This window comes from Dromiciops gliroides, chromosome 2 (genome assembly GCF_019393635.1).
Source record: "Dromiciops gliroides isolate mDroGli1 chromosome 2, mDroGli1.pri, whole genome shotgun sequence".
In the NCBI taxonomy this organism is placed as follows: Eukaryota; Metazoa; Chordata; class Mammalia; order Microbiotheria; family Microbiotheriidae; genus Dromiciops; species Dromiciops gliroides.
The window spans coordinates 285,822,684-285,850,473 of NC_057862.1; the positions used below are offsets into that span (position 1 = coordinate 285,822,684).

The window sequence follows — 27,790 nt, forward strand, 5'->3', positions numbered from 1 at the left end:
AACTGCGCAGCTTAACTCCTCACTTGGCAAGAAGAGGTTACTTAGGAGGGGTGGGGTGAATGATGTTTTTATTCATTTCACAAGCCTTTGTTAAGTCCTTAGTATGTAGAATATCTGTGTTTGTCTCTATGTTAAATATAAATATTTTTAAAAATAGTTCTTGCCTTCAAGCAGCTCAGAGAGAGTCTAGAGATGAAGACAAGCTGGGTGGCTCAGTGGAGAAAGCACTGGGCCTGGAGTCAAGAAGATCTGAGTTCAAATTTAGTCTCAGATATTTACTAGCTGTGTGACCCTGAGCAAAGTCATTTAAATAAATAGGTATAAACAAAGCTTTAGAGGAGATCAAAGGAAGTAGGAATCACTTTGACCTGAGATGAGAATGAAGGGGGAGGTATCAAGGAAATTTCTCCAGGCAATGAGAAATTTTCCCTGAGTCAGTGAACATCGGTATAATGAGGATTTGGAGTCAGAGAAATCTCAACTCTGCCACTTAATATGTGTGTGACCCTATATGTGAATTTGCTGCCACATTTGGAGAGGTTATTGAGTGTTTTCATAGGAACCCAAAGGATAGCAGCCATTCCTGAAGTCTCCCCGTGTGTCTTTCTGAGATGGGCAGAGATGCTGGCTCATTTTGTACCTTCCCTTCTAGTGCAGCCCATGTGTTTCCTCTCCAGAGGGGCAAATGTTCTAGATCACCTGACTTTGGTGGTCACTAGTTCCAAACCAAAATCAGGAAGCTAAATTCAAGGTAGGTGGCTCTCCAGGACCCCCTCTCAGGACCCCTTCTTGTAAGTGGGATTGACACTCCCAAAAAGGATGGAATTCACCAAGGTATTGGGAGGAAGCATTAGAGTATTAGGAATGGAGCAGATAGGATGATAGTTCCTAACCCTGACCTTAGCACTAACTTCTGTAAAATGCTCTGACCCCAGGAACCGAGACATGGAACTCTCTCTAGCCCTGACCTGGGGAAACTCTAGATACTTCCCAGAGGAGATTCTTTCTAGATATTCAGGGATTCTTTATAAAATTTCCAAGTAAAAAAAAAATTTCTAGATTTCTAGAGATAAAAGGTCCCGACTAGTATGCCAAAAGATGATTTGAAATAGGAATATTCTCTGGATACAATGAAACAGACAAAACTCCCTTTCCTAAAAGACAGAAGGATGATGGGAACATACAAACCAGGAAGCTGCCTGTGAGCCACAGCAAGCAGGGGCAAGCAAAGGTCCACGCTGGTTATCCCAATACCATTGTTCTGTTTACAAACAGCTGACCTATCACTGAATATAGCCTGAAGTTCTATTCATATACTATAAAGATTATATGTTTCTTTAATTCTTCTCTATCTTAATAAATACTCTACTATAAGCAGACATCCTTCAGAAGGTTGTAAAAATGTTTAATGGTAATAGCTAACTTTTATATAGTACATTCTATGTGTTGAGCACCAATGCTAAGCACTTTACAATTATTATCTTATTTGAATTTCACAACAACCCTGGAAAGTAGGTGCTATTATTATCTTCATTTTACAGATGAGGAAACTGAAGCAAATGGGGTTAAGTAATTTACCCAGAATCACAAAGCTAGTATCCAAGGCTAGATATGACCTCAGGTCTTCCTGATTCCAGACCCAGGGCTCTATTCACTGCCACTAGCAATTAGACTGCCTATTGTAATGATTGGAATGATGCCACTCTTAAGTTACACACTATCAAAAGACAATCAAGTAACTAATGTTATGCTCAATTCAATTCAACAAGCATTTACTGAACAAACTACTGTGTGTAGTTGAACAATGAACAAAGGGTAGAAAATTAAATCATACTAATCACAGTTCCAGTTGGTTAGAGCTGCCTCCAGCAGAAGCATCCTAATCATTTTGAACCCAGGTCTTCTGAGTCCAAGTTTACCGCTTCTGTGATGAAGCCAGCAGAGTTGGCTGATGGCAAAGGTTTTTGAGTACCCATTTCCCTTCTCCTAGAGTATACTTCATGAGTAGTTTCTCCTCATTAGAACTTGAAGGTAATCAAAAGAACCCTTTGAGTTAACCTCTGATAAATGCTGAGAAACTGGAACTGATGATCAGTTATAGGGGGGACCATATAAGTGGGCGTGACTTACATCTTTGCAGCTCTAGCATGTATTAGAGCCCTGAATATACTTTAATGTTTTAAGGCTTAATGATTTCATCAGTGAAGTGTGCCTTCCACTCACACAGGTGACCAGTACTATTCAATAGCTGAATGTGTCAGTTGCTTTATCTGGGGAGGAAAAAAAAAATCATCTGTTGGGCAGCCCTTGGGTGACATCTCCCTGGACTTAACTGTGCTAGTCCCTGGACAATAAACCACTCTATGTCACTGAGCCTGTATTCAAAGACCAACCAAGTATTGCAAACAGTGTTTTGTGTTTACTGAATTTACTTAAGCCAGTGATGAGAAAGAGTTCCTATAGGTTTGTGCATCTAGGCCAGACCATAAGATCATAGATTTTGAGCTGGAAAGGATCTCAGAAGCCATCTAGTTTAATCCCCTCACTTTATGGATCAGGAAAATGAGGCCATGGGGGGCAGGGAGGAGGGGATGAGCAACCTCCTCAATGTCCAAAGGTTAGTAAGCACCAGAAGCTTTCCTCTTGATGAGCCTTCCTTCTCCTAGACTAAGCTAAATCATAAGGTCAGTGCCAGTCCAATGTAATGTGGCCAAAGAGCTGCAATTTGAACCAAAGTCTTCTGACTCCAAATCCGGCCATTTCCTCATCCTAAAGCGCTGCCTGTTTTCTATCCAGTAATAGATGGTGAGATTCCTTCAGTAGGTTCTATTGCCTTGGGATGTAGAAAGCAGAATTGTCTTTGGCCACAGATTACTTTGATGTCTGTATTCCAGACACTAGCAACTGCCCTTCCTTCTCTCTCTCTCTCTCTCTCTCTCTCTCTCTCTCTCTCTTTTGGTGGGGCAGTGGGGGTTAAGTGACTTGCCCAGGGTCACACAGCTAGTAAGTGTCAAGTGTATCCACTGTGCCACCTAGCTGCCCCCCCCTTCTCTTTCAATGGAATGAAATGTTTCTGCCTATATAGGAACAAGTCTTTGATTTTTTTTTTTTAGTGAGGCAATTGGGGTTAAGTGACTTGCCCAGAGTCATACAGCTAGTAAGTGTCATGGGTCTGAGGCCGGATTTGAACTCAGGTCCTCCTGAATCCAGGGCCATTGCTCTATCCACTGCGCCACCTAGCTGCCCCAGGAACAAGTCTTTGAACAAAAACTCTTTGCAGAGGAGCTTTTCATTCCAGATCCTGGAAAACCAAAGAAGAAAGTAAAGGGTTAAATTCCTCCCCTTCACTTTGGTCCTGTTTTTCCCCCCCTTCTAAATACCTTAGGGTTGGGAAGATCACAATAACCTCTTAGAAACAAAAACAATCTTCACCTCTTTTATTTCCCAATGAGTTAATAATATAAATTTGTTGACCATCTTCATTTGTGACAAAGACAAAAACTCAGCTGAAATTCCTCCCATTTATCTGCATAGAACATTCTTAGAAATACAAGCTAAATACACACACACACACACCCCACGCACACACACATTTATTCTCCAGAACCTTCCTAGGCTGCTTTGGGATATTTTCATAAGGCCTCTGCCACAGTAAAACAAGGCCCACTAACTGCAGAAGTGGCCTTGGATTTCCTTAAGCTTTCAGGGAGCAGGGCTTAGTTTCTTCCAACAGATGAATGGCTTGCCTTTACTTTGAGGAAGGCCATTTGTGAGATACAATAATGGTTGTGGCTTTTTCTAATCCATTTCATTGATGCCTTTTGTCTTTATGTCATGGTCATCTCTATAGCTTCCCTCCCCCCACAGCTTAAACTTTCTAAAACATTTGACACAGCCACCACCTCTAACCATGTATGCTACACTCTCTGTGAGTCAGGCCCATTTTTTATCTTTAGAATCTCACAGGAATCTTCTCCCAAACTGTGAGGTAGGAGACACACCAGACTATTTCTTCCCTAGAGTTTGATATGAATCCCCAGGGAAACACCTCCTTCTTTCTTAAGAATGTGGTTAGCTTGAAGTCTAGTTTCCAACACAAAGTTGGATGATATTGTTAAGAGCAATTGTTAAACTAAAGTGAGTTCCAATGCTAATACTCCTCCCTTGTTTTGAACAGGAACAGAGATACTTGGCAAATCAGTTCGTATTATATTCTCTACATTAGGAGTTTGCATATTTTTTGCAATTGGCTACATGTTGCTGCCACTGTTTGCTTACTTCATCAGAGACTGGCGGATGTTGCTACTGGCTCTGACCGTGCCGGGGGTGCTGTGTGTCCCGCTGTGGTGGTGAGTGAGACCATGTTCACAGGCATTCCCCTCCAGGGGGGCACATCTGGAGCTACAATTTTTAAAATCACCAGTTGGGTTGAAATGTTACCTTGCTTCAGGCTTTTTTTTTTTTTTTGCTTGATGCCTGCTAAGAGCAGAAGCAAGGCTTCTGTTTTGGGGCCAGTACACCACATGCTCCATCTCACTGATATGTGTGGTGACTGTGGTTAGTGTCCTCCATGATGGCTTGAAAGTGCTGCTCTGAGTAGAGAATCTTAACCTGCAGACATCCTTTTTGTTGGCTATTTGTTTTTCTCTTTCATGTGCTAACTTCCCTTTCTACTTCTGTCTTCCTTTAAAAAGTCTTTTCTGTTTATGAATATATATGGAGTCCTTCAACTTTTCTATGACAGGACTTTCCCTACAATGTTTAAGATGTTTGCTTATCTTCATAGAATTACAGGCAGAGAGAAAGAATAGAGAGGAGAGAAAGAGAAGTGAGAAGAGAGAGAGAGAGAGAGAAAAAGAGAGAGAGAGAGAGAGAGAGAGAGAGAGAGAGAGAGAGAGAGAGAGAGAGAGAGAGAGAGAGAGATTTTGTTTTGTTTTGTTTGCTGGGCAATGAGGGTTAAGTGACTTGCCCAGGGTCACACAGCTAGTAAGTGCCAAGTGTCTGAGGTGGGATTTGAACTCAGGTCCTCCTGAATCCAGTGCCAGTGCTTTATCCACTGCTCTACCTAGCTGCCCCCAAGAATTTTTATTTTTAAAACAAAGAGAAATAAAAATTTCCTTCCAGTCAGGTCTTTTTACAACTCATTTGTGGCCTATTCCCTCTTGAAATAGTACTGGAGTTTGAAAAATGACCCAAAGTCTGGCTGAAATAGAATTCATTTAACAGAAGGAATGAGGGATGGAGTAGTAAATTTAATATCTTCCTCTGCCTATTTTGGCATTTGAGGGAGGCACAGAAATGAAAAATAGCTTTTTAATCCAACCCCCTTTGAGCATTGGGTTTTGTGGATGGTTTTGATGTGACTTTTGTGGTTTTATTTCTTTTATTTTTCACATTGAAGCAGGAAGAGAAAGCACCCTGTCTTTTAAGAGGGTTTTTTTTTTTAATCCATTAAATTCCTTATAATTACCCTTGGTTTGGCTACAGTCCAGCCTCCCATCAATAACTCTGGAAAGCTGCCTCTGTTGGACTATGGGACTTTCTTATTCAGTACCATGAAAACCTCTGTCATCGTTTTTTTTCAAGGCTTAATATGTCTAGACTTTAAAGGTTGGCATGGTTTTTGGTCATGTTTTGAATATAAAAACCTTTTCACTTTACACCACAATGTGCATTATCTGATGATGACTCACATTCATCTAACTAGATACCTACCTACCTTTTCCTTCACTGTGCCACAGTCATAAATGTGCTTTGGGCCTTTTTTTTTCTGCTTTCTTGATACAAACTATGAGTGCCTCCATAACTTTGATGGATCACCAGTATAAATTTAGTGTGTGGGAGCCAATGATATTTCCCCTCCCATGTTTCTCCCAAAGTTTGAAATGGAGCCTGGTAGGGCTTAGAAATAAGTCCAATTCAGTTGACCCCTTCTTATCCTGAATCCAAGAACCAACCTTCATGCTTACTCAACATGCTTCATGAATACCACTCAGGTTAAAAGGCTGTCGAACTTAACCAATGGGGCAGGTCACAGTGACATTATACCCACTGCCTTATAAAGCAGCTCTGCCTCAGGGAAATCATCCTGGATCTGCAATGGCATGTGAATGTCCCAAGGGAAGCCCCACCCAGACAGACTCTATTTCCACCCCACATTCCCACTGGCTGATTTTGTTGACCCCATCCCATTGTAAGAGATCCTAGTACCAAGAACTATAAGAAGATACAAGTTCCAAGAAGAAATGCCTCTTAATCATTCTCCCTTTTGAGCAGGAATCTCTAGGTCTCTTGCTTCCCTCTCAAGTGTGTTAGAACTCTTTGGGGGTTTTTGTGGAGCAATGACGGTTAAGTGACTTGCCCAGGGTCACACAGCTAGTTAAGTGTCAAGTGTCTGAGGCTGGATTTGAACTCAGGTCCTCCTGAATCCAAGGCCAGTGCTTTATCCACTGCACCACCTAGCCACCCTGTATTAGAACTCTTTTAAAAAGCAGAAACAACTTTTTATCAGCCTTGTAGTTAAGGCTAATCACATAAACCTGAAGTGTCTTTGCAGGGAGGGGAAGTGTCAGGAGAAGGAAGTCAAGCTTTTCAAAGAATTTAGAACTGGAAGGAACCTTTACAGGTCATCCTGTCTAAACCCTTTATTTCACAGATGAAGGAAAGGGAATAGGTATTTATTAAGTACCTACTATGTGCCAGGCATTGTTCTAGGCACCCTATTAATATTATCTCATTTGATCAGCACAATAACCCTGTGAGAGTTAGGTGCTATTATGATCCTCATTTGAGGAGTTGAAGAAACTGAGGCAGACATTAACTGCCTTGCCCAGAGTCACAGAGCTAGTAACTGTCTGAGATCACACTTGAACTCAGATCTTCCTGACTCCAGGCCCAGCATTCTGTCTGCCACACCACTTAGCTTCCTGAGATGAGGAATCTTCCACCCAGACAGGCATTGAGGTGACACAAGTAATAAGGAAAAAACATTAGGATTCAAATGCACCGTGGCCCCAACTTTTTAAACCCCTCAGCTATATTTCACAGGATCCATTCAAAGAGAAACTATTTTGCTTTTGTTCTTTAAAAACAACGAAGCCTTTTCCTCTACTTCCTGATTGGTACACTAGCCCTTATGGAGTGTTCCCTTTTGCCTGCACCTGTCTGGAACCTCTAGGGGCTCATCTTGCCAGGGACTATGACTGAGCTGTATGGTAAAGACAAGACCCAAGAGAAAGGTATCCTTGGTGAATTGACTGGTTAGGAGCAGTGCTTACATGCCGTATACTTTGGCCAAGTGTTGCCCTCCCAGGTCCCCTTGGCTTCAAGGGGTGTTTTCCTTTTAATGACAAGTGTAAGGTGTGTGTGTGGGGGGGGGTGTTAGTGAAGGGAGGAAGGTGTTGTTTTGTTTTGCCTGTGTAGGTTATGGGTGTCAACATGGGTCTGTCCAGATGTGGCTTACATGGAGACAAGATTAATATCTCTAGCATCTGCTCTCCCTCCCCGCCCTTCTCCAAAGAAGTCTTTAATCCTGCCATCAGGGAAAGCAGAAGGTTGGGTCCAGAGGTTGATCACCCTGCTCTCCTCAGAGAGAGGAGATAGTGGACTACAATAATCTCTACCTGCTCCCTTTAATATTATGAGTCTAAGGGAAATAATTTTGGGATTTAAGCTACACTTCTGACCATCATCCAGACCCTCTTTAATATTGTTTTCTGGGATGGGATGTTGCTACTACTACTACTGCTATATCTATAATGTCTTTGTGGTATGGAAGTTTCCCTTCAGTCCCCACCTTCACACATGTCCACTCATGTAGTGCTTGGATTTGTGTGTGTACAACTCAATGGATGCATCCAGATTTACTGATTTCCTATTTAACTTTCTCCAGTCTGTCTCCTTGGTGGCCCTCCCTGCCTTGCCCTTGATTTGACTTAGAGGATACCAACACTCATTCTTCCTTCTTGATTTGTGTGCTTGTTGAGCTGGGTTATGTTTAGGATGCTCCTATCTGAATCTATCTTCTCATGGGGACCTCAGGTCATGCCAGGTGGCCAGAGGTAGACTTTCATCTCCCTGTTCAGCTTAGGACACCTGAAATGGGGAAGTTGCTGGCCAAGTGACATCAGGTGCCATAGTGCACTGATGTTGGTTGGCAAGGGGAGAAGGTGACTGACTCAGGTAGGTGGAGAAAAGGCAGCAACTTCTTTCTTTTACTTATGGAAAAAAGGAACAAAAGAACAAACACTGTGTGCCAGATATTGTGTTAAGCATTTTCCACTGGGCCTTCATGGAATCATCACAACAACACTAGGTAGATGCTATATTATTATTCCCATTATACAATTGATGGAACTGAGGCAAAGGATAAATGACTTGCTCAGGGTCACACAGCTAGTAAGAGTCTGAAGTGGATTTGAACTCAGGGTTTCAGATTCCACGTTGAGTGCTCTATTCACTATGCCCCCTAGCTGCCTAATGGCAGGCTAAAAACTGCTTTGGTTTTAAGGAGAAATCTGCCATTTTGGTTTTATCCCAAGTCTTTTAATAACCCATTCTTGTCTTCACATAGTATTTCTCTAGGGTTCCCAAGCTACAGGGGAAATACAAGTGCATAACTATGATATGGGGCAGAAGCTGTCTCAGCTTTTACTCTGTGCAATGACAACTGTTATCTCATACCTCCTTTGACAAACTACCCACTTCCAACAGTGCTGGCTCCAATCCGTCTGAGTCTGATGGGTCTGAGAGACACAGCCTCATCAATGTTTCCCACGTAAAAGCAAAATGTTGGTCTAAATAGCACATCCCTAGAGAGTTTAGCTCCTACCCTAGTGCTGGTGTTTGGCACCGAGAATACATGGAGCTACTTCCACTTGTCTCATGGGCATAATTGAGGAAAAGGAACTGGGATCCAAATCATTCACTCACTCCCCTACTACCTAGTGTCATAAAATCTCGGATCTGGAACTATGAGGAAGCAAAAGAGCCATCAACTTCAACTCCCTCCTTTTACAGCTGTGAAAACTTGGGGTCAGAAAGGTTGTCACTTGCCCAAGGCAACAAGATTATTGGGGTTCAAGGTCAGGATTCACTGAACAGTGAGGGCTTACCAACTCTGCCATTTTATTTCAGCACTAAGGCTCACTCACTCACTCATACTGTCTCTTCCAAACATACTCACTGATGTCTCTCCTCACCTACTCACTCTTCCTCCTGGACAGTCAGGGAATCATTCCTCCCATTCTGCTACTGCTCACAAACTTCCAAAGTTATCCAGATGCCAGTGCTCCATCCTCTCTTCACCACACTCAGGCTTCTAAAATAAATATTACCACCTGAGAAGCTACTTCTTGATTCCCTTAAATAGCTGTGTGTGTTACACAAACTCCAGTGCTAGGTTCCTCTTTTTGCTTTTTAGCCTCATAGTATCCCCGATAGCAGACATCATCCAGTTGGACTGTTCAACCTTCAGATCCTACCTAGGGCTTTGTCCCAGGGCACCAAATTTAGAGGATATTGACAACATTTAGAGTCTTTCAACAGTGTAGAAACCAAAAACCTTAGCACTTGGTTAACAAGAATCATTAGTTAAAATAGGATGTTCCCCAATGGTGTGCTGAGGTAAGCCTTGTTTTGTCCTGCCCAGCCCATACCTGAAACTTTCTCTAGATATATTGTGGGTCTCTATGCCACTCTCCCCCAATCCTCCCACATGGTCTTAGGGTAGTATTTTCCCATCCCAACCGAGGGCAAACTTAATGTCACTTACCCAAAACACAGTTTCTCATATTTATGCCAGTACAAAAATTCCTAGATATGACTTTTTTTCCTTAATAGGTACCAAGCAAGTTATGAGTTCCTTTTGTTAACTACATCACACAGAACTCAGCACTGCCTTTGTTCATAAGTATGAGGGTTAGTGTCTCTAACCTCAGGCCTTTGCCATATTCTCAAAGTTGTGTTACCTTATAGGAGACATGGGGGAAAAAACCAACTTCCTTTGCACTCTACAGTTGAGAGAAAAGCAGAGTGTAACCAGAGGTGTTGTACAGTTGGGTGAGAGTCTCATAGAGAAACTCCCAAAGCTGCCTACTCATACCAACTGGTCTTGCACAAACATAATTGACTCAGCCATCTGAGATCATGGGGCATTGGACCCCTGCAATTTGTCAAAACATGGAAGAATACGATATGTGTATATGTACATTCACAAGTTTACATATATACACATGTGTGAGCATATATATTTAGCATATGCATATATATGCATGTGTTTATATACACAGAGATCTCATCATTCTGTGCTTCCATATATGTGCATGTATATATATATGCATACATATATACAAATATATATAAATATGTATATGTGAACAAAATATCTGTGTATATATTTATCCAGATATAAAACACCATATATCACCAGGATCAAGATTCATATTTGCTAAGAGCATTGGTCAAGATGTATTTCAGTGGCCCAGCAGTTATATGTGGAAGTTGATTAACTCAACAGGGAGGGTTTGGGGTAGATAGCATTATTCAATAATATATGGCAGCAGACAGATAGGCATTTGTTTCAAACTAAGGCAAATGGGTTTACGTGGGATCTTTTCAAGTTAGTCAATAAACATTTATTAAGCACCTACTATGTTCCAGGCACTGTGCTAAATTCTGGGGATACAAAGAAAGGTAAAAAAGGCAGTCTCTGCTCTCAAGGAGTTTACAATCTCATGGGGAAAAACAATAATCCATCTGCCTAGAGACAAGAAAGAGAGCTTGGAGCAGGGATGCTTTTGTGACGTTATTATTTCTGACCAGTTCTCAATTAGGTCATCACTAGTACTGGGGGTCCTACTAATATCAAGGAAAAAACATGTCAAATACCTTTTTTAAAATAAAATTTAAATTTCCAGGGAAACAATACAAAAAAAATCTCAATAGTTGGTAATTTAGGAAAGCTAAGAAATTCTGAGCCTGAAGTAGGAAAGGGAAATAACTTAGGTAAGGTCAGGAAAAGCTATGTCCTCTGATGCTATGTTTGAACACCAGGAATGTTCCAGGCACTGTGCTAAGTGCTTTGCAAATATTATCTCATTTGATCCTATCAATAACCCTGAGAGCTAGATCCTATTATTTTCCACATTTTACAGCTGAGGAAACTGAGGTGGATAAGGTTAAATGACTTATCCAGGGTCACACAGCTTGTAAGTGTCTGAGGTTGGATTTGAAATTGGGTCTTCTTGACTCCATGTTCAGTGCTCTACCCACTGTGCCACCTCCATGGTTTAGGAAATAAGGGGGGGGGTCATCAAGACCTGTGATTTCATTCATGTAGGGAATTCTGCTAAAGCAGGGGTCATAATTCATTTTAGCTGATTGTCTGACTCATTCAACCTTTAAAAAATATTTCAAGAGCTCACCCTGTCATCTTTGTCCAGATTAATATACCTGAGGTAATACTCTGAGGCTTGCAGAACAGTCAACATATATTACCTCCTTTGATCCTAAAACAACCTTATGAGATAGATACCATCTCACATGTCCCCATTTTATAGGTGAGGAAATTGAGCCTTAGACAAGTTAAGAGATTTCTCTACAGTTTTGCAACTAGCTAAGTGCCCACAGTGGAATTTAAACTCAGGTATCTTGCATCTCTTTCAATCACACCACAGTGGCTCTCTACAAGGAAGGAACTAACACATAATTCCTATGCAGTCTTTCAAAGATACCCAGGTAACTCCTTGAATATCTCCTTGGCTACTTATGTCTTATGTTGATTAGTAATGTCTCCATCACCCTGTGTTTTGGGTTACCTTGGTCCAAATACTCCTAAAAACCTCTTTTAAATTTATATGTACCCACTAGTGAAAAGTTTCTGATTAGGGAGAAATCGAGAGGTTTTTCTCTTAGTAAAAGAAAAGAACTAAATCTTAATTTTAAAAAAATAGTTTTATGGAAGATAATCTTTTTAAAGATTTTTTTATTGTCATTATGCAATTGACAGCTTCTGAGAACAAAATAAATAGCCTGTAAGAACTAAACCCCCCAACTCAATTCCAGGGTTATTCCTGAATCCCCACGATGGTTGATATCCCAAGGAAGATTTGAAGAGGCGGAAGTCATCATCCAAAAGGCTGCCAAAATGAACAATGTGACAGCCCCTGTCATAGTATTCGATCCTTTGGAGGTAAGCATTTGTGGGCACTTGCTCTTCTCTGATATGCCAACCGTGAACACTTAACTCCATAACATATCATTATGCTCCTCATACTTAAACATGTATTGAGCTTTCATTAAATAAAAGGCCCCAAAGTCCATAATTCTTTATGCTCCAAAGAGAACTTTGATAGGGGTCTTTCCCACATATAATCCAATGGGAGAAATAGGGCAAACCAACAGGAAACCGACACCAAGGGGTTGTCAGGTTATCAAAAGCCAATGATCATTATAGGAGTGAAATAGAGGCTTTGATGTGCCTTCTGACTCTCCATGGAACATCTAAATTTTCATTCATTCAACTTGTATTAAGCAAGTACCTTCTGCAAGGCACCCGTGCACAGCTACAGAGATAGAAAGACAAAAACCAAAAAACAGTCCCTGCCCTCAGGGAGCTTTCATTTTATTGGCCCCATAAGAGCACATTGATAAGGGTAATGTTAGATTTGGGGAGATTTATATGGGGTTTTCCCAGTTTGTTGTAAATTTGGGAAAGTTTCCTGGCAATTGGAAACGGTGGGCTTGGGGTTGCATTTTAAAGCATGAAGGTACTAAGGACATTAGTTCTGTTGCAGTTGAGACTATGTTCCTCCACGTTTAGGAAGTATCAGACTCTTATGACTTTCTAGAATGACATAGGGAGAGAAACAGTATGGTATCTAGAGTCCTGGATTTGGAGACAGGAAGAGCCAATTTCAAATTCAAATACCTCTTAATTGTACGACCATGGGCAAGTCACTTAACCTCTCTTACCTTCAGTTTCTTCCACTACAAAATGGAAATAATAATAGCACCTACTTTACAGATTATTGTGAGAATTAAATGATATAATCTAAAGCTCTTGGCAAACTTTAAAGTTCTGTGTAAATGCTAGCTATTATTTTCTGAGATTTAGATTTAGAGATTTAGAAGATCATTGAGTCCAACCCCCTCATTTTACAGATGAGGAAACTCAGACAACAGAGAAATCAAGTCACTTGCTCAGGGTCACAGAGCTAGTAAGGTGAGATCTGAGACCTAGGTCTTTCTGACAATGACCCCTCCACTATGGCATGCTCCCTCTCAAGTATCCAGTACAGAACCATACCCATAATTCTAGGATCATAGGATGATTTAGATTTGGAACTTATCCACCTCAGAAGTCATCTAGTCATCCCTACTCATTTTACAATTAAGTCGGGAAAACAAGCATTTATTAAGAGCCAACCATGTGTCATGCACTATGCTAAGGAAACTGAGGCCCAGAGAGGGTCGATTATTTGCCTGAGGTCAAACAGGTAGTAAATGATAGCACTGAGATCTTGTCAGTGTCCATTAGAGCTTCTGAGGTCTAGGAAGGTGGATATGTCTATGCAATGAACATAGTCACAGATGAGGGGAAGCTTCACAGAGCTTAAGCTCCCCAGGATTGGTCCATTGTCCCAAATCGTCCTTGAAATAACCATTCCACTTAAGCAGCCCACTTGAACTGGCATAGTTAGTGAGTGTCACCCTTCTAAAGTCTACCCAATTCAAAAAGTATTTATTGAGTAAATAATACATACTTAGCAGCCAGGGAGACGGAAGGAGTCCTATGTCCCTACCCTTGAGTTCACAGTGCCCTGAGGGAGACATGAAACAATTATAGAAATATGTACAATTCAGAAAAATCAAATGCTAAATGGAATAAGTTGTGGACCAACAACACACATGGCAGAGAGGAGATGGGACCATCCTGTCCCAGGAGGACACCAGATTAAGTAGGTATCTCTGTGTATTAGAGAATCTTTTCATGCTTTTCATTAACTAATCTCAAAATCATCTCCATTCTTTTAGTTCCAGGAGCTAACACCCCTAAAACAGCAAAAAGGATTCATCCTGGACCTATTCAGAACTCGTCACATTGCCATTATCACCATCATGTCTTTGATGCTGTGGTAAGTGTCCCCACTGTGACCTGAAAATGCATGGCTACTACAAAAGTCCATGAAGTTGTGTGGGTTTGTTTAAGTCAGGGGAAGCAGTAGGCATGAGGGCTGGAATCCATATCAGTGACAAATAAAAAAAGTGTTATTCCAAGCAATTTGGAATTGATTCTAAATTTCCTTTCTGCGGTTTGACAATGATGAATATTCAGGAACTTGATATAAGTTGTTGATTTTAAGTGGCAAGTCAGGCTGCTAGAACTGTGTCTCAGGACCATTGCTAGCAACTAGGTCTTTGACCCAGAGTACCAAAATGGTGGGGGATCAGGGGAAGCAAGTGAGGAGGGGATGAAGATGTCATTCTGTGTGGTACAACTTCTATAGGCTCCTAGCCCCAGGGTCCTGGGGCTTACCTTCCTCCTCAACCCTGATGAAGGTGGCCAGACTCTCCATGCAAGCCATCTCCCAGAATGCCTGTTCCACTGCTCCCTCTCCCAAACCCCTGCAACTAAATTTGCCTCAAGTACATTCATTCCTAATTGTGGCTCTGCCATACCTCATCCCCAAATGAGTTTTCTCAACTATTTTGAGGGTTGAGAACAAGATGAGTGACCTGACCTGAGCTATTTGGTTTTGTTTGTTTGTTTGTTTGTTTGTTTGTTTGTTTTTTCAAGCTAATAGTTTTGAAGCAACTTCTAGATCTATTACAGTGTTATGTCAGAACAAACCAATTTAAGACTCTCCAGTGCCATAACTTGATATGCTCAATGATGTCGTTTTAGGATATACTTGCTATAGTTAAACTTAAAAGTGACCTTAGGACTGAAGGTAGGATCTGAGGGTAAATTCTGCGCCCTCTGAGAAATACAGAGAAGGAGAAGAGCAGACCAAGGCTAACAGGACGGCAAGAAGTCGGTAACTATTGGAGCAAAAGGATTCCAGCAGTATCTACTGAGATTTGAGTGCTTATCATTCTCAGCTCCTCTTCCCAAAGTTTAAACATTTCTATTATATGTAGATAGATTTATGAAAACCTTCTAGATCATTTCCTGATATGATTATAACATGGCAGATGCTGACCACCACCACCACTACTACTACTACTACCACTACCATTACCACTACTACTATTGCCACTACCACTGCTGCTGATGTTGTTCAATCATTTCAGTTGTGTCCAACTCTTTGTGACCCCATATGGGGTTTTCCTGACAAAGATACTGCATTGGTTTGCAATTTCCTTCTCCAGTTCATTTTGCAAATGAGAAAACTGAGGCAAACAGGCTTAAGTAACTTGCCCAGGGTCACACAGCTAGTAAGTATCTGAAGCCAGATTTAAAATCAAAAAGTCTGGCACTCTATCTACTGCACCACCTACCTGCCTCACTGCTGCTGCTGCTGCTGCTATTCATTTTTTTTTTTTTAGTGAGGCAATTGGGGTTAAGTGACTTGCCTAGGGTCACACAGCTAGTAAGTGTTAAGTGTCTGAGGCCGGATTTGAACTCAGGTACTCCTGACTCCAGGGCCGGTGCTCTATCCACTGTGCCATCTAGCTGCCCCATTCATTTTTATTCAGTTTAGAAATAAATATAACATTCCACAGAAAGTTAAGTACATATTTAGAAAACTTTGAGGGATATGTGGGCTAAGAGGAACTGTCTTTATCAGATGATTAAATATCTTTTTAAATTTAGACAAATGCATGTCACCAATGTCCAACAGTCACCAGAGGATGTGCCTTAGATTTGTAATTTTCCTTCTTCTTGAAAATGTCCTCTGAAATATTAATTGGAAATTACCATCATCATCTCTGAAGCATCATGTCCCACAAAACAAAATCAAAGTCTATTAGTCCATGCATCCCCTTTCATATGTAAAGATCTATTTCCATTTCATAGGACATATTTTTTAAACACCTTCCAAAGTATTAAAAGGAGGGAAGGCCCCTAGCCAGAGGGCTTCACAACAGACACTTGCCAATTTAACAGTATATTCACTTTTAAGTTACATCAAAACATTTGTGCTTATGAAAAAACAATACCTCAATTATAAAATTGCCCAACTTCTTATAAAATAGTGTTGCAGAGTAGGAAAAGTATGAGATTAGGAGCCAGAAGACCTAGGACCAACCTACAGCTCTTTCTACTTATCTCCTCTGTGACACTGTGCACCTCACTTAAGTTCTCTGAGCTTCTGTTTCTTCATCTATGAAGTGAGGAAATTGTTAGTCCAATGACTTCTAAAGGCCCTTGTCATTCTATGATCATCTGCCTTCAGGTAGTCCAGAGGGCAGATTTGGAGAGCGCACAATGATTGGTACTGTCCATAGGTGACACTTGATTGTACAGGGTGTCCTAAATCTCTTCGTGAAGTTTTAAGCTTTAATAGTTTTAAGTTATTCATAACAAAATCACATGATTTATAAGATGACCTGAGGTATAGTACATGCTTTCAGGAGAGTTGAAGCTTTTTAAGGTCTCCTATTTTCTGCTAAATTGTTTTGTTACAGCTAATGGGATTTTCAAGGTATATGAAAAGTTTTTCCACAGATGACACACTTAGGATTCATTTTAGTTCTGTTCCAAATCAGTATCATACTTTCATTTTAAACCATTTTTAGTTCAGACTTCAGAGTTAGATGAGTATTTTAAATATTGTCCGGAAGGAAAGAAGGAATGAAGGATTAATTTGCATCATATTAATAATAAAAAAAATTTTAAAAACAAATATAATAAAACACCGTTTTAAAAAACGGTCCATAAGTTTAGGATCTAGGAGTGACCCCAGTGGAGGTATGGAAGGTAAGGGAAAGAAATAAGCAATTATAATATAGTGCCTACTATGTGCCAAGCACTGTGCAAGCACTTTACAAATATCTTCTCATTTGATCCTTACAACAACCCTGTGAAATAGGTGCTCTTATTCCCCTTTTTACAGTTGAGGAAACTGAGGCAAACAGAAGTTAAATGACTTGCCCAGGGTGACATGACTATTAAGTGTCTGAGGCTGGAATTGAATTCAGGTTTTCCTGATTCCAATCCCAGCCCTAGAGGAAATGAACAGTAAAGCTCAAAGATAACAGAAATGATGTGTGAATCTGTGGATGCTGGAATTAAACAAATACAGAATCCTAGATACAGAGTATCTCACTACTTTTATTGTGCTATGCTCTCAGAAAGACAGAATTGTAAAAACTTTACAACCATCAGCAAGGACAAACAATGAAGGAGCAAAGTCTTGAAGACAAAAACCTTTAGCATTTAATAAAGTGTTGCCAACTAAATTAACAAGTAACTCATAAACAAAAATGGGTTTACCCTGTGCCCCTTCTCCCAGTTGTTCTGGAGACTTGCTACCTTTGGCTCTGTTCCCTTTCTTTGAAAAGAGCTAGAGGCTGTGGGCTTTCAGCTGATTCGTCAGATCTTGATTAACATCAGGTCTTCCTCTATTTCCTCATATTGATTGCTTTTTACAGCCCCACAACGTTTCATGACATTAATGTACTATAGTCATTTTAGTGGTTGCCCAATCCTTGCCCAGATGAGCTGGAGTTCTTTACTCCATAAGTAAAGCAGCTGTGGATATTTTTGTACAGAGAGATCATATATCCCTTTACACATTTATAGGATAAAGTCCTAAAAACAAAATTTCTTGATCAAAAGGTATGATTGGCTTTGTTACTCTTACTGCTATTGCCAAAATTGACCTAAAAATCATTCACACCAGTTGATGATTTAATTAATAATAATAGAATATCTGTTTGCCTGCAGCCTGGCAACATTTTATCTTTGACCATTTTTGCCACTCTAGCTTCTGTGAGGTAGTCTCCTAAAGTTGTCTCATAGTGCATTTCTTTGATTATTAAGGAATCTAGAATTTTTTTCACATGGTTATTAGCTATTTTAATTTCCTAGATTGGATTACATCTGCAAGAAGATCTCTAGGACATCAATAATTTGCCAAAGTTACTTGTTTAGTTTAATTATCTATACAGCCCACATGAATTTTCATTAGCAGATTTTTTAAATTAAATTTTTTATTTTAATTTTTTTTAACTAAAATAAAAAAACTTAAATCTCACCAAATTTAAGTGGTAAAAGAAATTTAAATTATTGGGTAAATATGTCTAATTCTCTTCCTAAAGATTTGTGTTTTCTAACTTAGTATAGACTTAGTCTTATATCTACTTCTATGATGACCAAAAGTTCCAATAGTTCTGTCATTAAGGATATTTTTCATACATTTCTCTTTTTTTCAAGGCAATTGGGGTTAAGTGACTTGCCCAGGGTCACACAGCTAGTAAGTGTTAAGTGTCTGAGATCGAATTTGAACTCAGGTCCTCCTAAATCCAGGGCTGGTACTCTATCCACTGCGCCACCTAGCTGCCCCTATTTTTCATACATTTCTAAGAATTTGGAGACAATCTGTTTTCTGTCTTATCATGTGCTTTATAGCAATTATTTATATACAACAGAACCTTCAAAGTATAGTTATTTTTTCCCCACAGAAGAGATTCCAATTGATAGTAAAGTGTACCTTGAGCAGCTAGAAAGGGAAGAAGATAGAGGATTAGGCCTAGAATCAGGAAGACCTAAGTTCAAATCCAGCCTTGGACATGTACTAGCTAAGTGACCTCCAGCAAGTCCCTTGACTTCTCTTCCTCAGTTTCCTCATCTGTAAAATGAGGATAATAATAGCACCTACCACCCAGAGTTGTAAGATTCAAATGAGATAACTTTTGTAAAGTACTTAGCACAGTCCCTGCCACACAGTCCTAGGTGTTATATAAATGCTAAATATTATTATTATATAACTACCACATAATGTACAACCTACATTTTATAAAACTGAGAAGCAATATGGGCTATTTATTCTCCTTGCCTCAAAATGAGTTTCATTTTAATGTCTGAATTTAACTGTAAGCAAGCCTTCTACTATCACCCTACTATCCATGTATTTCTATCTTTTGATATAAGAATGAACTCTAGGCTATTTTTTTTAACCTGTATGGCTAAAAAACTCCTCCTTGAATAATAGAAATAAAGGATTGAAATTCTATAGGGTATCAAGAAAGACTAATATTTCCAATCCAATTAGTCTTAGAATCAAAGTTTGTTGAAGTGTTCGGCATAAAGTGCCTCTGGGACCAATCCTGGACCAAGGTGAGATTGGCATGATTAAACCCTCATTATCCTTTTCTTTCCTTCTGTTTTTCAGGATGCTAGTGTCAGTAGGTTACTTCGGTCTTTCTCTCAACACTCCTAATTTACATGGAGACGTCTATCTGAATTGTTTCCTGTCTGCCGCCATTGAAGTTCCTGCCTATGTAGCTGCCTGGCTGCTCCTCCGAAACCTGCCCCGACGATATATCATTGCCGGGACGCTTTTCCTGGGTGGAGGGGTTCTCCTTTTCATTCAGCTGGTACCCACTGGTGAGAAGTTTAGTTGAGATCATACACTACCTTTACAGAAAGAAAAAAAAATCAAATCCTTTTTTAGGCCATCACAGATTACTGTCTTTCAAACTCCTAGTAAAACAAATGAAGTTAATATCCTTTGTCACCAGAGCACTCTGAATTTAGTCCTGGTTTTAGACATCTGAGTGATGATTCAATTCAGTTCAATTAAACACGTATTTATTAAGGACCTACTACATGCAACTTACCATTTGGAACATTGGGCATACAAAGACAAAATGGAAATGGTCCCTGTCCTCAGGACTTTTTATTCTGTTGGAAGGATATATTTGCTCAGTCAATGTAGGAAGCAGTAAAGGCAAGGGAGGGAGCCAGGTAAAGTGCTTAAGGAATATCTGATGAGGGAATGAATGTTTTCATTTGGAGGAGGGGAAAGGAAGACTAAATAGAGGAGATGGCATATGAACCTACCTTTCTAGAGGAAGATAGGATGTAGGCAAAAATGACGAGGGAGTCTATTGCAGGTACAGGTATTTCTCAAGCTTGCATGAATCCCAGGAGGTAAAAGATGACTTCTTGAATTTCAGAAAGAGCTAATGGGCCAGTTTGATCAAAACATTAAGTACATAAAGAAGAGTGATGTGAAATAAGGTTAGAAAGGCAAATTTAAATTAAATGCCAGACCAAGAGATCTATATTTTCTACTAGAGGAAACAACTTTCAGTTGTTCAGCTAGGTGGCACAGTGGGGAAATTACCAGCCCTGGATTCAGGAGGACCTGAGTTCAAATCTGGCCTCAGACACTTGACACTTACTAGCTGTGTGATCCTGGGCAAGTCACTTAACCCTCATTGCCCTGCCAAAAAAAAAAAAAAACTAAACTAAAAAACTAAAAACTAAAACTATCATATGAGCTGGTGGATTTCGGAAAAACCTGGAGAAACTTATACGAACTGATGCAAAGTGAACAGAACCAGGAGAACATTATACACAGTAATAGCAATACTGTACAATGATCAACTGTGACTGTCTTATTCTCAGCAATACAATGAACCAAAACATTTCTAAAGGAGTTATGATGAAAAATGCTATCTACTTCCAGAGAAAGAACTAATGGATTCTGAATACAGATCAAAGCATACTGTTTTTCACTTTTAAGTGTTGTTTTTTCCCTTTGGGTCTGTGTCATCTTTCACAACATGACTAACATGAAAATATGTTTCATATGATTATACGTGTATAATGTCTAACAAATTACTGTTTCAAGGAGGGGGAAGGTAAGAGGGAGAAAATTTGGAACTCAAAATTTTTAAATGAATGTTAAAAATTATCTTTACCTATAACTGGAGGGAAATAAAATATTATTAAAGATATAATAATTTTTTAAAAGACTATCTTAGGGGCAGCTAGATGGCACAGTGGATAAAGCACCGGCCCTGGATTCAGGAGGACCTGAGTTCAAATCTGGCCTCCGACACTTAACACTTACTAGCTGTGTGACCCTGGGCAAGTCACTTAACCCCAATTGCCTCACCAAAAAAACAAAACAAACAAAAAGAAAGACTATCTTAGTACCATGGCATAGTGAATAGAGGGCTAGATTCAAGTCCTACCTCAGATACATCCCTGCTGTGTGATCTTGGATAACTCACAAGCTCTGAGTGCTCTAGGCAAATCTCTAAGACTGTAAGTTTCAGTGAAAGTGTCAGCCTTCATTGGTAGAAGGAATTTCCTTACCTGGGAGGGAGTTCCTTATACCAGTGAAATCAGAGTCCCTGTACATCTCTTGGCAGCTATGTGTGATGGGACTGGTTGAAGAGAGGAGAGACTAGATAGTGAGACCAGTTAGGATACTATTACAATGATAAGGAACTACATTAGGGTAGTAGCAGTATGAATAGAGAAAGAAACAGATATGAGTTAATGTGGGAGAGGAATCAATAGGATTCAGCAAGCAATTGGACATAGGAGATGAGGGAAAAAGAAGAATAAAGTATAACTTCAAGGTTCTGAATCTGGGAGTTTAAGAGAAGATAGTGGTACCATCAACAGAAATAGGGAAGTTTTGGGGCGGCTCTGGCCCTGGATTCAGGAGTTCCTGAATTCAAATCTAGCCTCAGACACTTAACACTTACTGGCTGTGTGACCCTGGGCAAGTCACTTAACCCCATTGCCCCATTAAAAAAAAAGAAAAGAAAAAGAAAAAAAAGAAATAGGGAAGTTTGAAGGAGGCATACGATTTGTTTTTCTGGGGGTGGGGGGAATGATTAATTCACTTTTGAACATGTTGATTTTGAAGTGAACCATATGGGTAGAAATGTCCAGCAGGCAGTTAGTGAAATAGGACTGGAATTTGAGAGAGATATTATTGCTGGATATATAGATTTAGAAGTTATCTATGGAGAGGTAGCTAGGTGGCACAGTGGATAGAGCACCACCCTGGGATTCAGGAAGGCCTGAGTTCAAATCTGGCCTCAGACACTTAACACTTACCAACTGTGTGACCTTGGGCAAGTCACTTAATCCTCATTGCCCTGTGCAAAAAAAAAGAAAAAAGAAAAAAAAAGTTATCTATGTAGAGGTGCTAATTGAATCATGGGAATAAATAAGAATAACAAAGCAAAGAGTATAGAGAGAAAAGAAAAGAGTTCTTAGGACAGAACTGTGGGGAGCATCCATACTTCAAGACCACAAGATGGATAATATCCCAACAAAAGAGACTGAGAGTGTTCAGTCAGGTATGAGGAGAGTCTAGAGATGACCTTGTCAGGTAATCCAAGGAAAAAAGAAGAGGAGAATCTAGCAAAAGAGAGCAGTCAACAGTTCCAAAAGCTGCAAAAAGGTTAACAGAATATTAATAGACAGACAGACAGAGACAGAGACAGAGACAGAGCATCAGATTGAACAGTTTAGAGATCATTGACAATCTTTGAGAAAGAAGTTTCAATAGAATAATGGGATTGAAAACCAAATTACAAGGGAACGATTAGGGATGTGAAAATGGATGCATCAATTGCAGATTACTCTTTCTAGTAGTATACGACTCAATAGCCAGAGAAATAAAAGACTATAGATACTTTGAAAGGATGACAAGGTCAATGAAATTTTTCCTAAGGATAGAGGTCACCTAATCATGATTTCAGGCAGCAATGAAGATGACAGAATGGATAAGGAATGACCAAACTGCAAAAGAGGAAATGATTAACAAGATAAGGTCCTGAAGAAAATGAGAGGGGATGGGACCAAAAGTACCAGTAGAGGTATGCTAATACCTCGGCAAGGATTACAAGGCTGCCTTGTAATTACAAGGATGCAAGGCTGCCTTGTCCTCCGAGACCAGAGAAAATAAGAATAGGATGTGTAGGTTTTAGGGTCTAGGGAAATGAAGGAGTTTCCAATGAATATCCTGTCTTAGTGACATGAGAAGTGAGGTTTTTTGCTGAAATAGGAGATAAAAGTGGTGATTTAGGACTTGATGAGAGAGAAAGAGGAAATTGAAACAGCCATAAGGAAAAGGATGATAGAACATCATGAAAAGATTGCTGTGCATCAGTGAAATTAGACAACATGAATTTGTTGTGGACCCAGATAGCATGAGTTTTATTGCTTCCTCCAACAACATTCAGCTACTTGGAAGCAGGAAGAGATAATGATGATTCAAGGATGATTGTACAGTAGAAAAACAAAGAAACAAGGTATTAAGGACTAGACAATGCCTTGTTAAACCAGTTGACTATAAGGTTAAAGTCAAAAGGAGGGAAGTGAAGACAGAATATAGTGATGGACTGGGAAAATAGGGAGGGACAGAGGGACTACAAGTTGCAATGAAGATGAAGAGCAAATTTAAGAAGAATAAAGCAGTGGAAAAGGTGAAAGATTGGGATTATTATCAGAGTTCAAACCATGGAGTAAAATCATCCCTCTTTTTTAAAATTATTTTTTACTCTGAATTTAAACATAAAAAATACATTTCCATATATGCAGCAAAATACCAAAATAGAATTCTTTTTTTTTTTTTCAGTTTTTAAAAATTTTGAGGGGGCAGCTAGATGGCGCAGTGGATAAAGCACCAGCCCTGGATTCAGGAGTACCTGAGTTCAAATCCGGCCTCAGACACTTGACACTTACTAGCTATGTGACCCTGGGCAAGTCACTTAACCCCCATTGCCCCACACAAAAAAAAAATTTGAACTTAAACACCAAAAAAAGCATTTCATATACACAAAAAAAAGAGGATTGTATATGAAACCATCAATCTTTACTTAACATTAATCTTTACTTATTTTTAATATTACTTAAATATTTTAATTAACATTTAATTTAATTGACATTAATCTTGACTTATTTTTAAGTCGATAATTAATTCACCATACTACTTTCAAAACTATCCTACTTGTCGATGCTTCCTTCTGAACTACAGTTCTCTTTGTGTGTGTGTGTGCGTGTGTGTGTGTGTGTGCGTGTGTTTGTATGCATTTAATGTTTCAGTAGTCCTCTTTTTGAGACATCAAAATCACTTTCCTTCCCCCCCAAAATTGGGTGTTTTTTATTTAAACCAAGTGGGGAAAGGGGGAAAAACTTGCAATAAATAAGCATTGTCAAGCAAAACATATACATCCAGTGGTCATGTCCCAAAATGTATGCCTCTTTCTACACCTTATGTCCATCACCCTGTCAGAAGGTGGAAAACATGCCCTATCCAAGGTCCTCTGTGATATAGTTCGGCATTGAGTTTATCGGAGTTCTTAAGCCTTCCAAAGTTGTTTGTCCATGTATAAATTCTTCTGGTTCTGCTCACTTCACTTTGCATCAGTTCTCACTACCCAGGATTCTCTGAAACTATCTCTTTCACCATTTCTGATGGTACAATAATATTGCATTTCATTTATATAACACAATTTCTCCAGCCATTTCTCAGTTGTTTAGGAGGCAATCTAAGGCACCTTCCAAGTTCAAAGCCCCCTTTTGGGCTTATTTCCTAGGCACTTCCCTGCTAAGTGATGGCAGCAACAGCCAGTCTGGAATTCTGCCTCCAAGGTCACTATGGCTTGAGTGTAGATCCTGGAAGTCCACTACTTGTACCTACAAGTGAAAAGGGTAAACAAAACAGAACAAAACTCCAAGCCTGTTTCTCTAGGCTACATGGTCTAAAAGGGGAAAGATTGCCCTTCCTTCCACTCAGCTCAGTTAATGGCACCCATAATGTGAAAGAAAAGGATTTTCACTCCCCACTGACACCCCACTGACACTTCTAAAAAGAAAGAAAGAGGGGCAGCTAGGTGGCGAAGTGCATAGAGCCCCGGCCTTGCAGTCAGGAGGACCTGAGTTCAAATCCAGCCTCAGACACTTGACATGTACTAGCTGTGTGACCCTGGGCAAGTCACTTAACCCCAATTGCCTCACAGAAAGAGAGAGAGAGAGAGAGAGACTGTCCCTGGCTGGTAGTTTAAAAAACACTACATGAAATAATGCAGAGTGAAATGAGCAGAACCGAGAGAATGTCATATACAGTAACAACAATATTGTTTAAAGAGTAACTAAATGACTAAGCTATTCTGAGTAACATGATCATTCAAATCAACTATGAAAGACTATGAAAGACAGAAAATTCTGTCTACCTCCATAGAAAGAACTGATATATGGATGTTATGTATTGTATGGTGTGTGTATACATATATATACACATATATGTATATATATATATATATGTATACACACACCACACAATATATAACATGCCTTCTCTAATGTGGGATTGGGAGGGAAGGAGAGAGGGAAATAACTCAGAACTCAAAATGTAACAAAAATAGATGATATATAGATAGATAGTTAAATGGATGAATAAATTAAAGATAGTAGTCTCTTCTGGATACTTAGCCAATGGAAAGAGTCTGTTTCTACCCATGTGATAAGGGAATAAAGACTGTTTTCTCCCAGAAGCAGTCCCCTCCATCTTAAGTGATCTGGGCATGTGAAAAGCCATTATATAATTTAACTCACTCAATAAATAAAGGTTATGTAGAGATACATTTCTTCTCCATCAGCACATTAGTGCTACATTATCATATGACTTCTTCCAATTGCAAGAAAAAATTGGTCTTTCTAGGTTTCTCTGTATTCTTGTGTTTGTATTTCAAAGTTTCTATTCAGCTTCTGTCTTTTTGTTAGAAATGCTTGAAAGTCTTCTGTGAAAGATGACCCATTCTACACACACACACACAAACACACACACACACACACACACACACACACAGGTTGATACTCAACTCTATTCTTTGTTGGAAGTCTATGTATTTTGCCTTTTGGAATATTATATTCCACAACTTCATCTTTAGTTAGAATCAGAAATGCATGATCCTAAAACTGAGCTTTGCTTCTATATCTATTTCTCACAGATGTATATAATAGCATGGGAACCTGGGGTTTGAAGTCAGAGGGCTTAGGTTCCGCCACTTGTAGGTTCTATGACCTTTGGCAAGCCTTCCACATCTCCGAGTCTCAGTTCCCTCATTTGTAAAATGAGAGAGTTTAGCAATGTGCCTTCTAAGTTCCCTACTAGCCCTAAATCATGATCCCTGTAATAGTAGTTTTAATACCATGACCTAGGACATGGTTTTATCAATAAGCAATAAAAGAGACAGCTTGGTAATACATGGGAAGAGCACTGATCTTGGAGTTAGGAAGATTGGAGTTCAAATCCTGCTTCAGATATTTGTTAGCTCTAAGCCTGAGCATATCATTTAACTTTATCTACCTTGGTTTCCTCATCTGTAAAATAGGATTGTTTTGAGGACAAAATGAGATAACGTATATAAAGTGCTTTGTAAAATTTAAAGCATTAAATAAATGCTAGTTAGTATCATTAATGCTGTGATATTAATTGTGAGAGATAGCAGGGTATATAGGCTCCTACCTAAGTGAGGCCTTCATGGAGCTAAATACCCAGTACAACAAATTTCAATGGTAAGTGTATTTATCCTTTTTTTTTTTCATGTTATACACTTGAGCACAGAATTAAAATGTTAAGAATTTAAAGAAGGATATGATAAACACACTATATACTTCCATCTTTAAAGTCAGCATAGAAAGAAAAGGTCTTTCTCTTTGGGAGTTGTTACTTGTTTAACTACATTAACTCACTAATGACTTAGCCTGGAACTATTTGTGACAAATGCACAGAAGCTGTGCAAAGGTCATCTGAATCATAAGGGATCTGGGATTAGAGTAGTACAAAGTACAAAGCAATCTTCCTTTGCCATGCCTGATCACATCCAGTGATAGGTAAACCCAGAAGAAGATTCAACTGTACAAAGGGTGACCCCAAAGTCTTTTGAGATACCCTGTATTATTTGTTGCTTTTCAGCATGAAGGAAAACAGCAACTGGCTTTCCAGGCCAAAGGGAATATATGAAAAGCTTCCTTAATTAATAGGAAATATACAAAAAACAGGATCAAAATAGACAGGAAAGGAAATTGAGATTAGACAATTCTAAAACTCATGTAGTCTCATTGGGTCTGTTTTCCAGAATACCATTTCGTATCCATTGGCCTAGTGATGCTAGGAAAGTTTGGAATCACCTCTGCATTCTCAATGCTCTACGTCTTCACAGCTGAACTCTACCCAACCCTTGTCAGAAACATGGCCGTGGGTGCTGCTTCCATGTCCTCCAGAGTGGGTAGTATCATTGCTCCTTACTTCGTTTATCTTGGTGAGATTTTTACTTATGACTTATTAATTCTTTCTAAGCCAAGAAAAATTCAATTATGTACATTAAAACCTTAAAGTCCTGTGTGACCCTGGGCAAGTCACTTCACCCCCATTGACCAGCCCCTAAAAAAAATTTTTTTACAAACAACAAAAAACCCCTTAAAGTCATTAATCCATGAAAGTTTTTTTTCTACTTTGATATCTTTTAAAATGTTTTTATTGATGACTTGTTTTTGCAGCAGTCATTTCTAGAAACACCCACCTTCCCTTCCCAGTTTGAAGTCTCCTATATTAAAGAAACAAAGCAAAAATATCTGATACAAACTATGGCTAACAGTGTATACAACATTCTGCTCTAGTTACTCCCCTACCTCTCTGTCACGAGATGGAAGGTGTGTTTTATTAGGTGTTCTCAATCAATGCCTTCTCTTTTTATATCACAGTCATTTCTGTAGATAGTCCTCCCTCTTGTAAGTCTTCCCTGTAACAAATTAGTTAACCAAAACGAATTGACCCTATGACTTCATAAGACAGCATACTCA

General features: G+C 39.4%; 1 protein-coding gene across 1 annotated transcript in view; it reads left to right on the forward strand.

Annotated features, from left to right (window-relative positions):
- SLC22A4 (solute carrier family 22 member 4) overlaps positions 1-27,790 on the forward strand; it is a 99,704-nt gene that overhangs the window by 61,051 nt on the left and 10,863 nt on the right. The window contains exons 4-8 of the mRNA XM_043981318.1: positions 4,178-4,349; positions 12,064-12,190; positions 14,035-14,135; positions 19,341-19,555; positions 27,067-27,249. Coding sequence (XP_043837253.1) covers positions 4,178-4,349; positions 12,064-12,190; positions 14,035-14,135; positions 19,341-19,555; positions 27,067-27,249 — 798 coding nt within the window. The remainder of the gene's footprint in view (positions 1-4,177; positions 4,350-12,063; positions 12,191-14,034; positions 14,136-19,340; positions 19,556-27,066; positions 27,250-27,790) is intronic.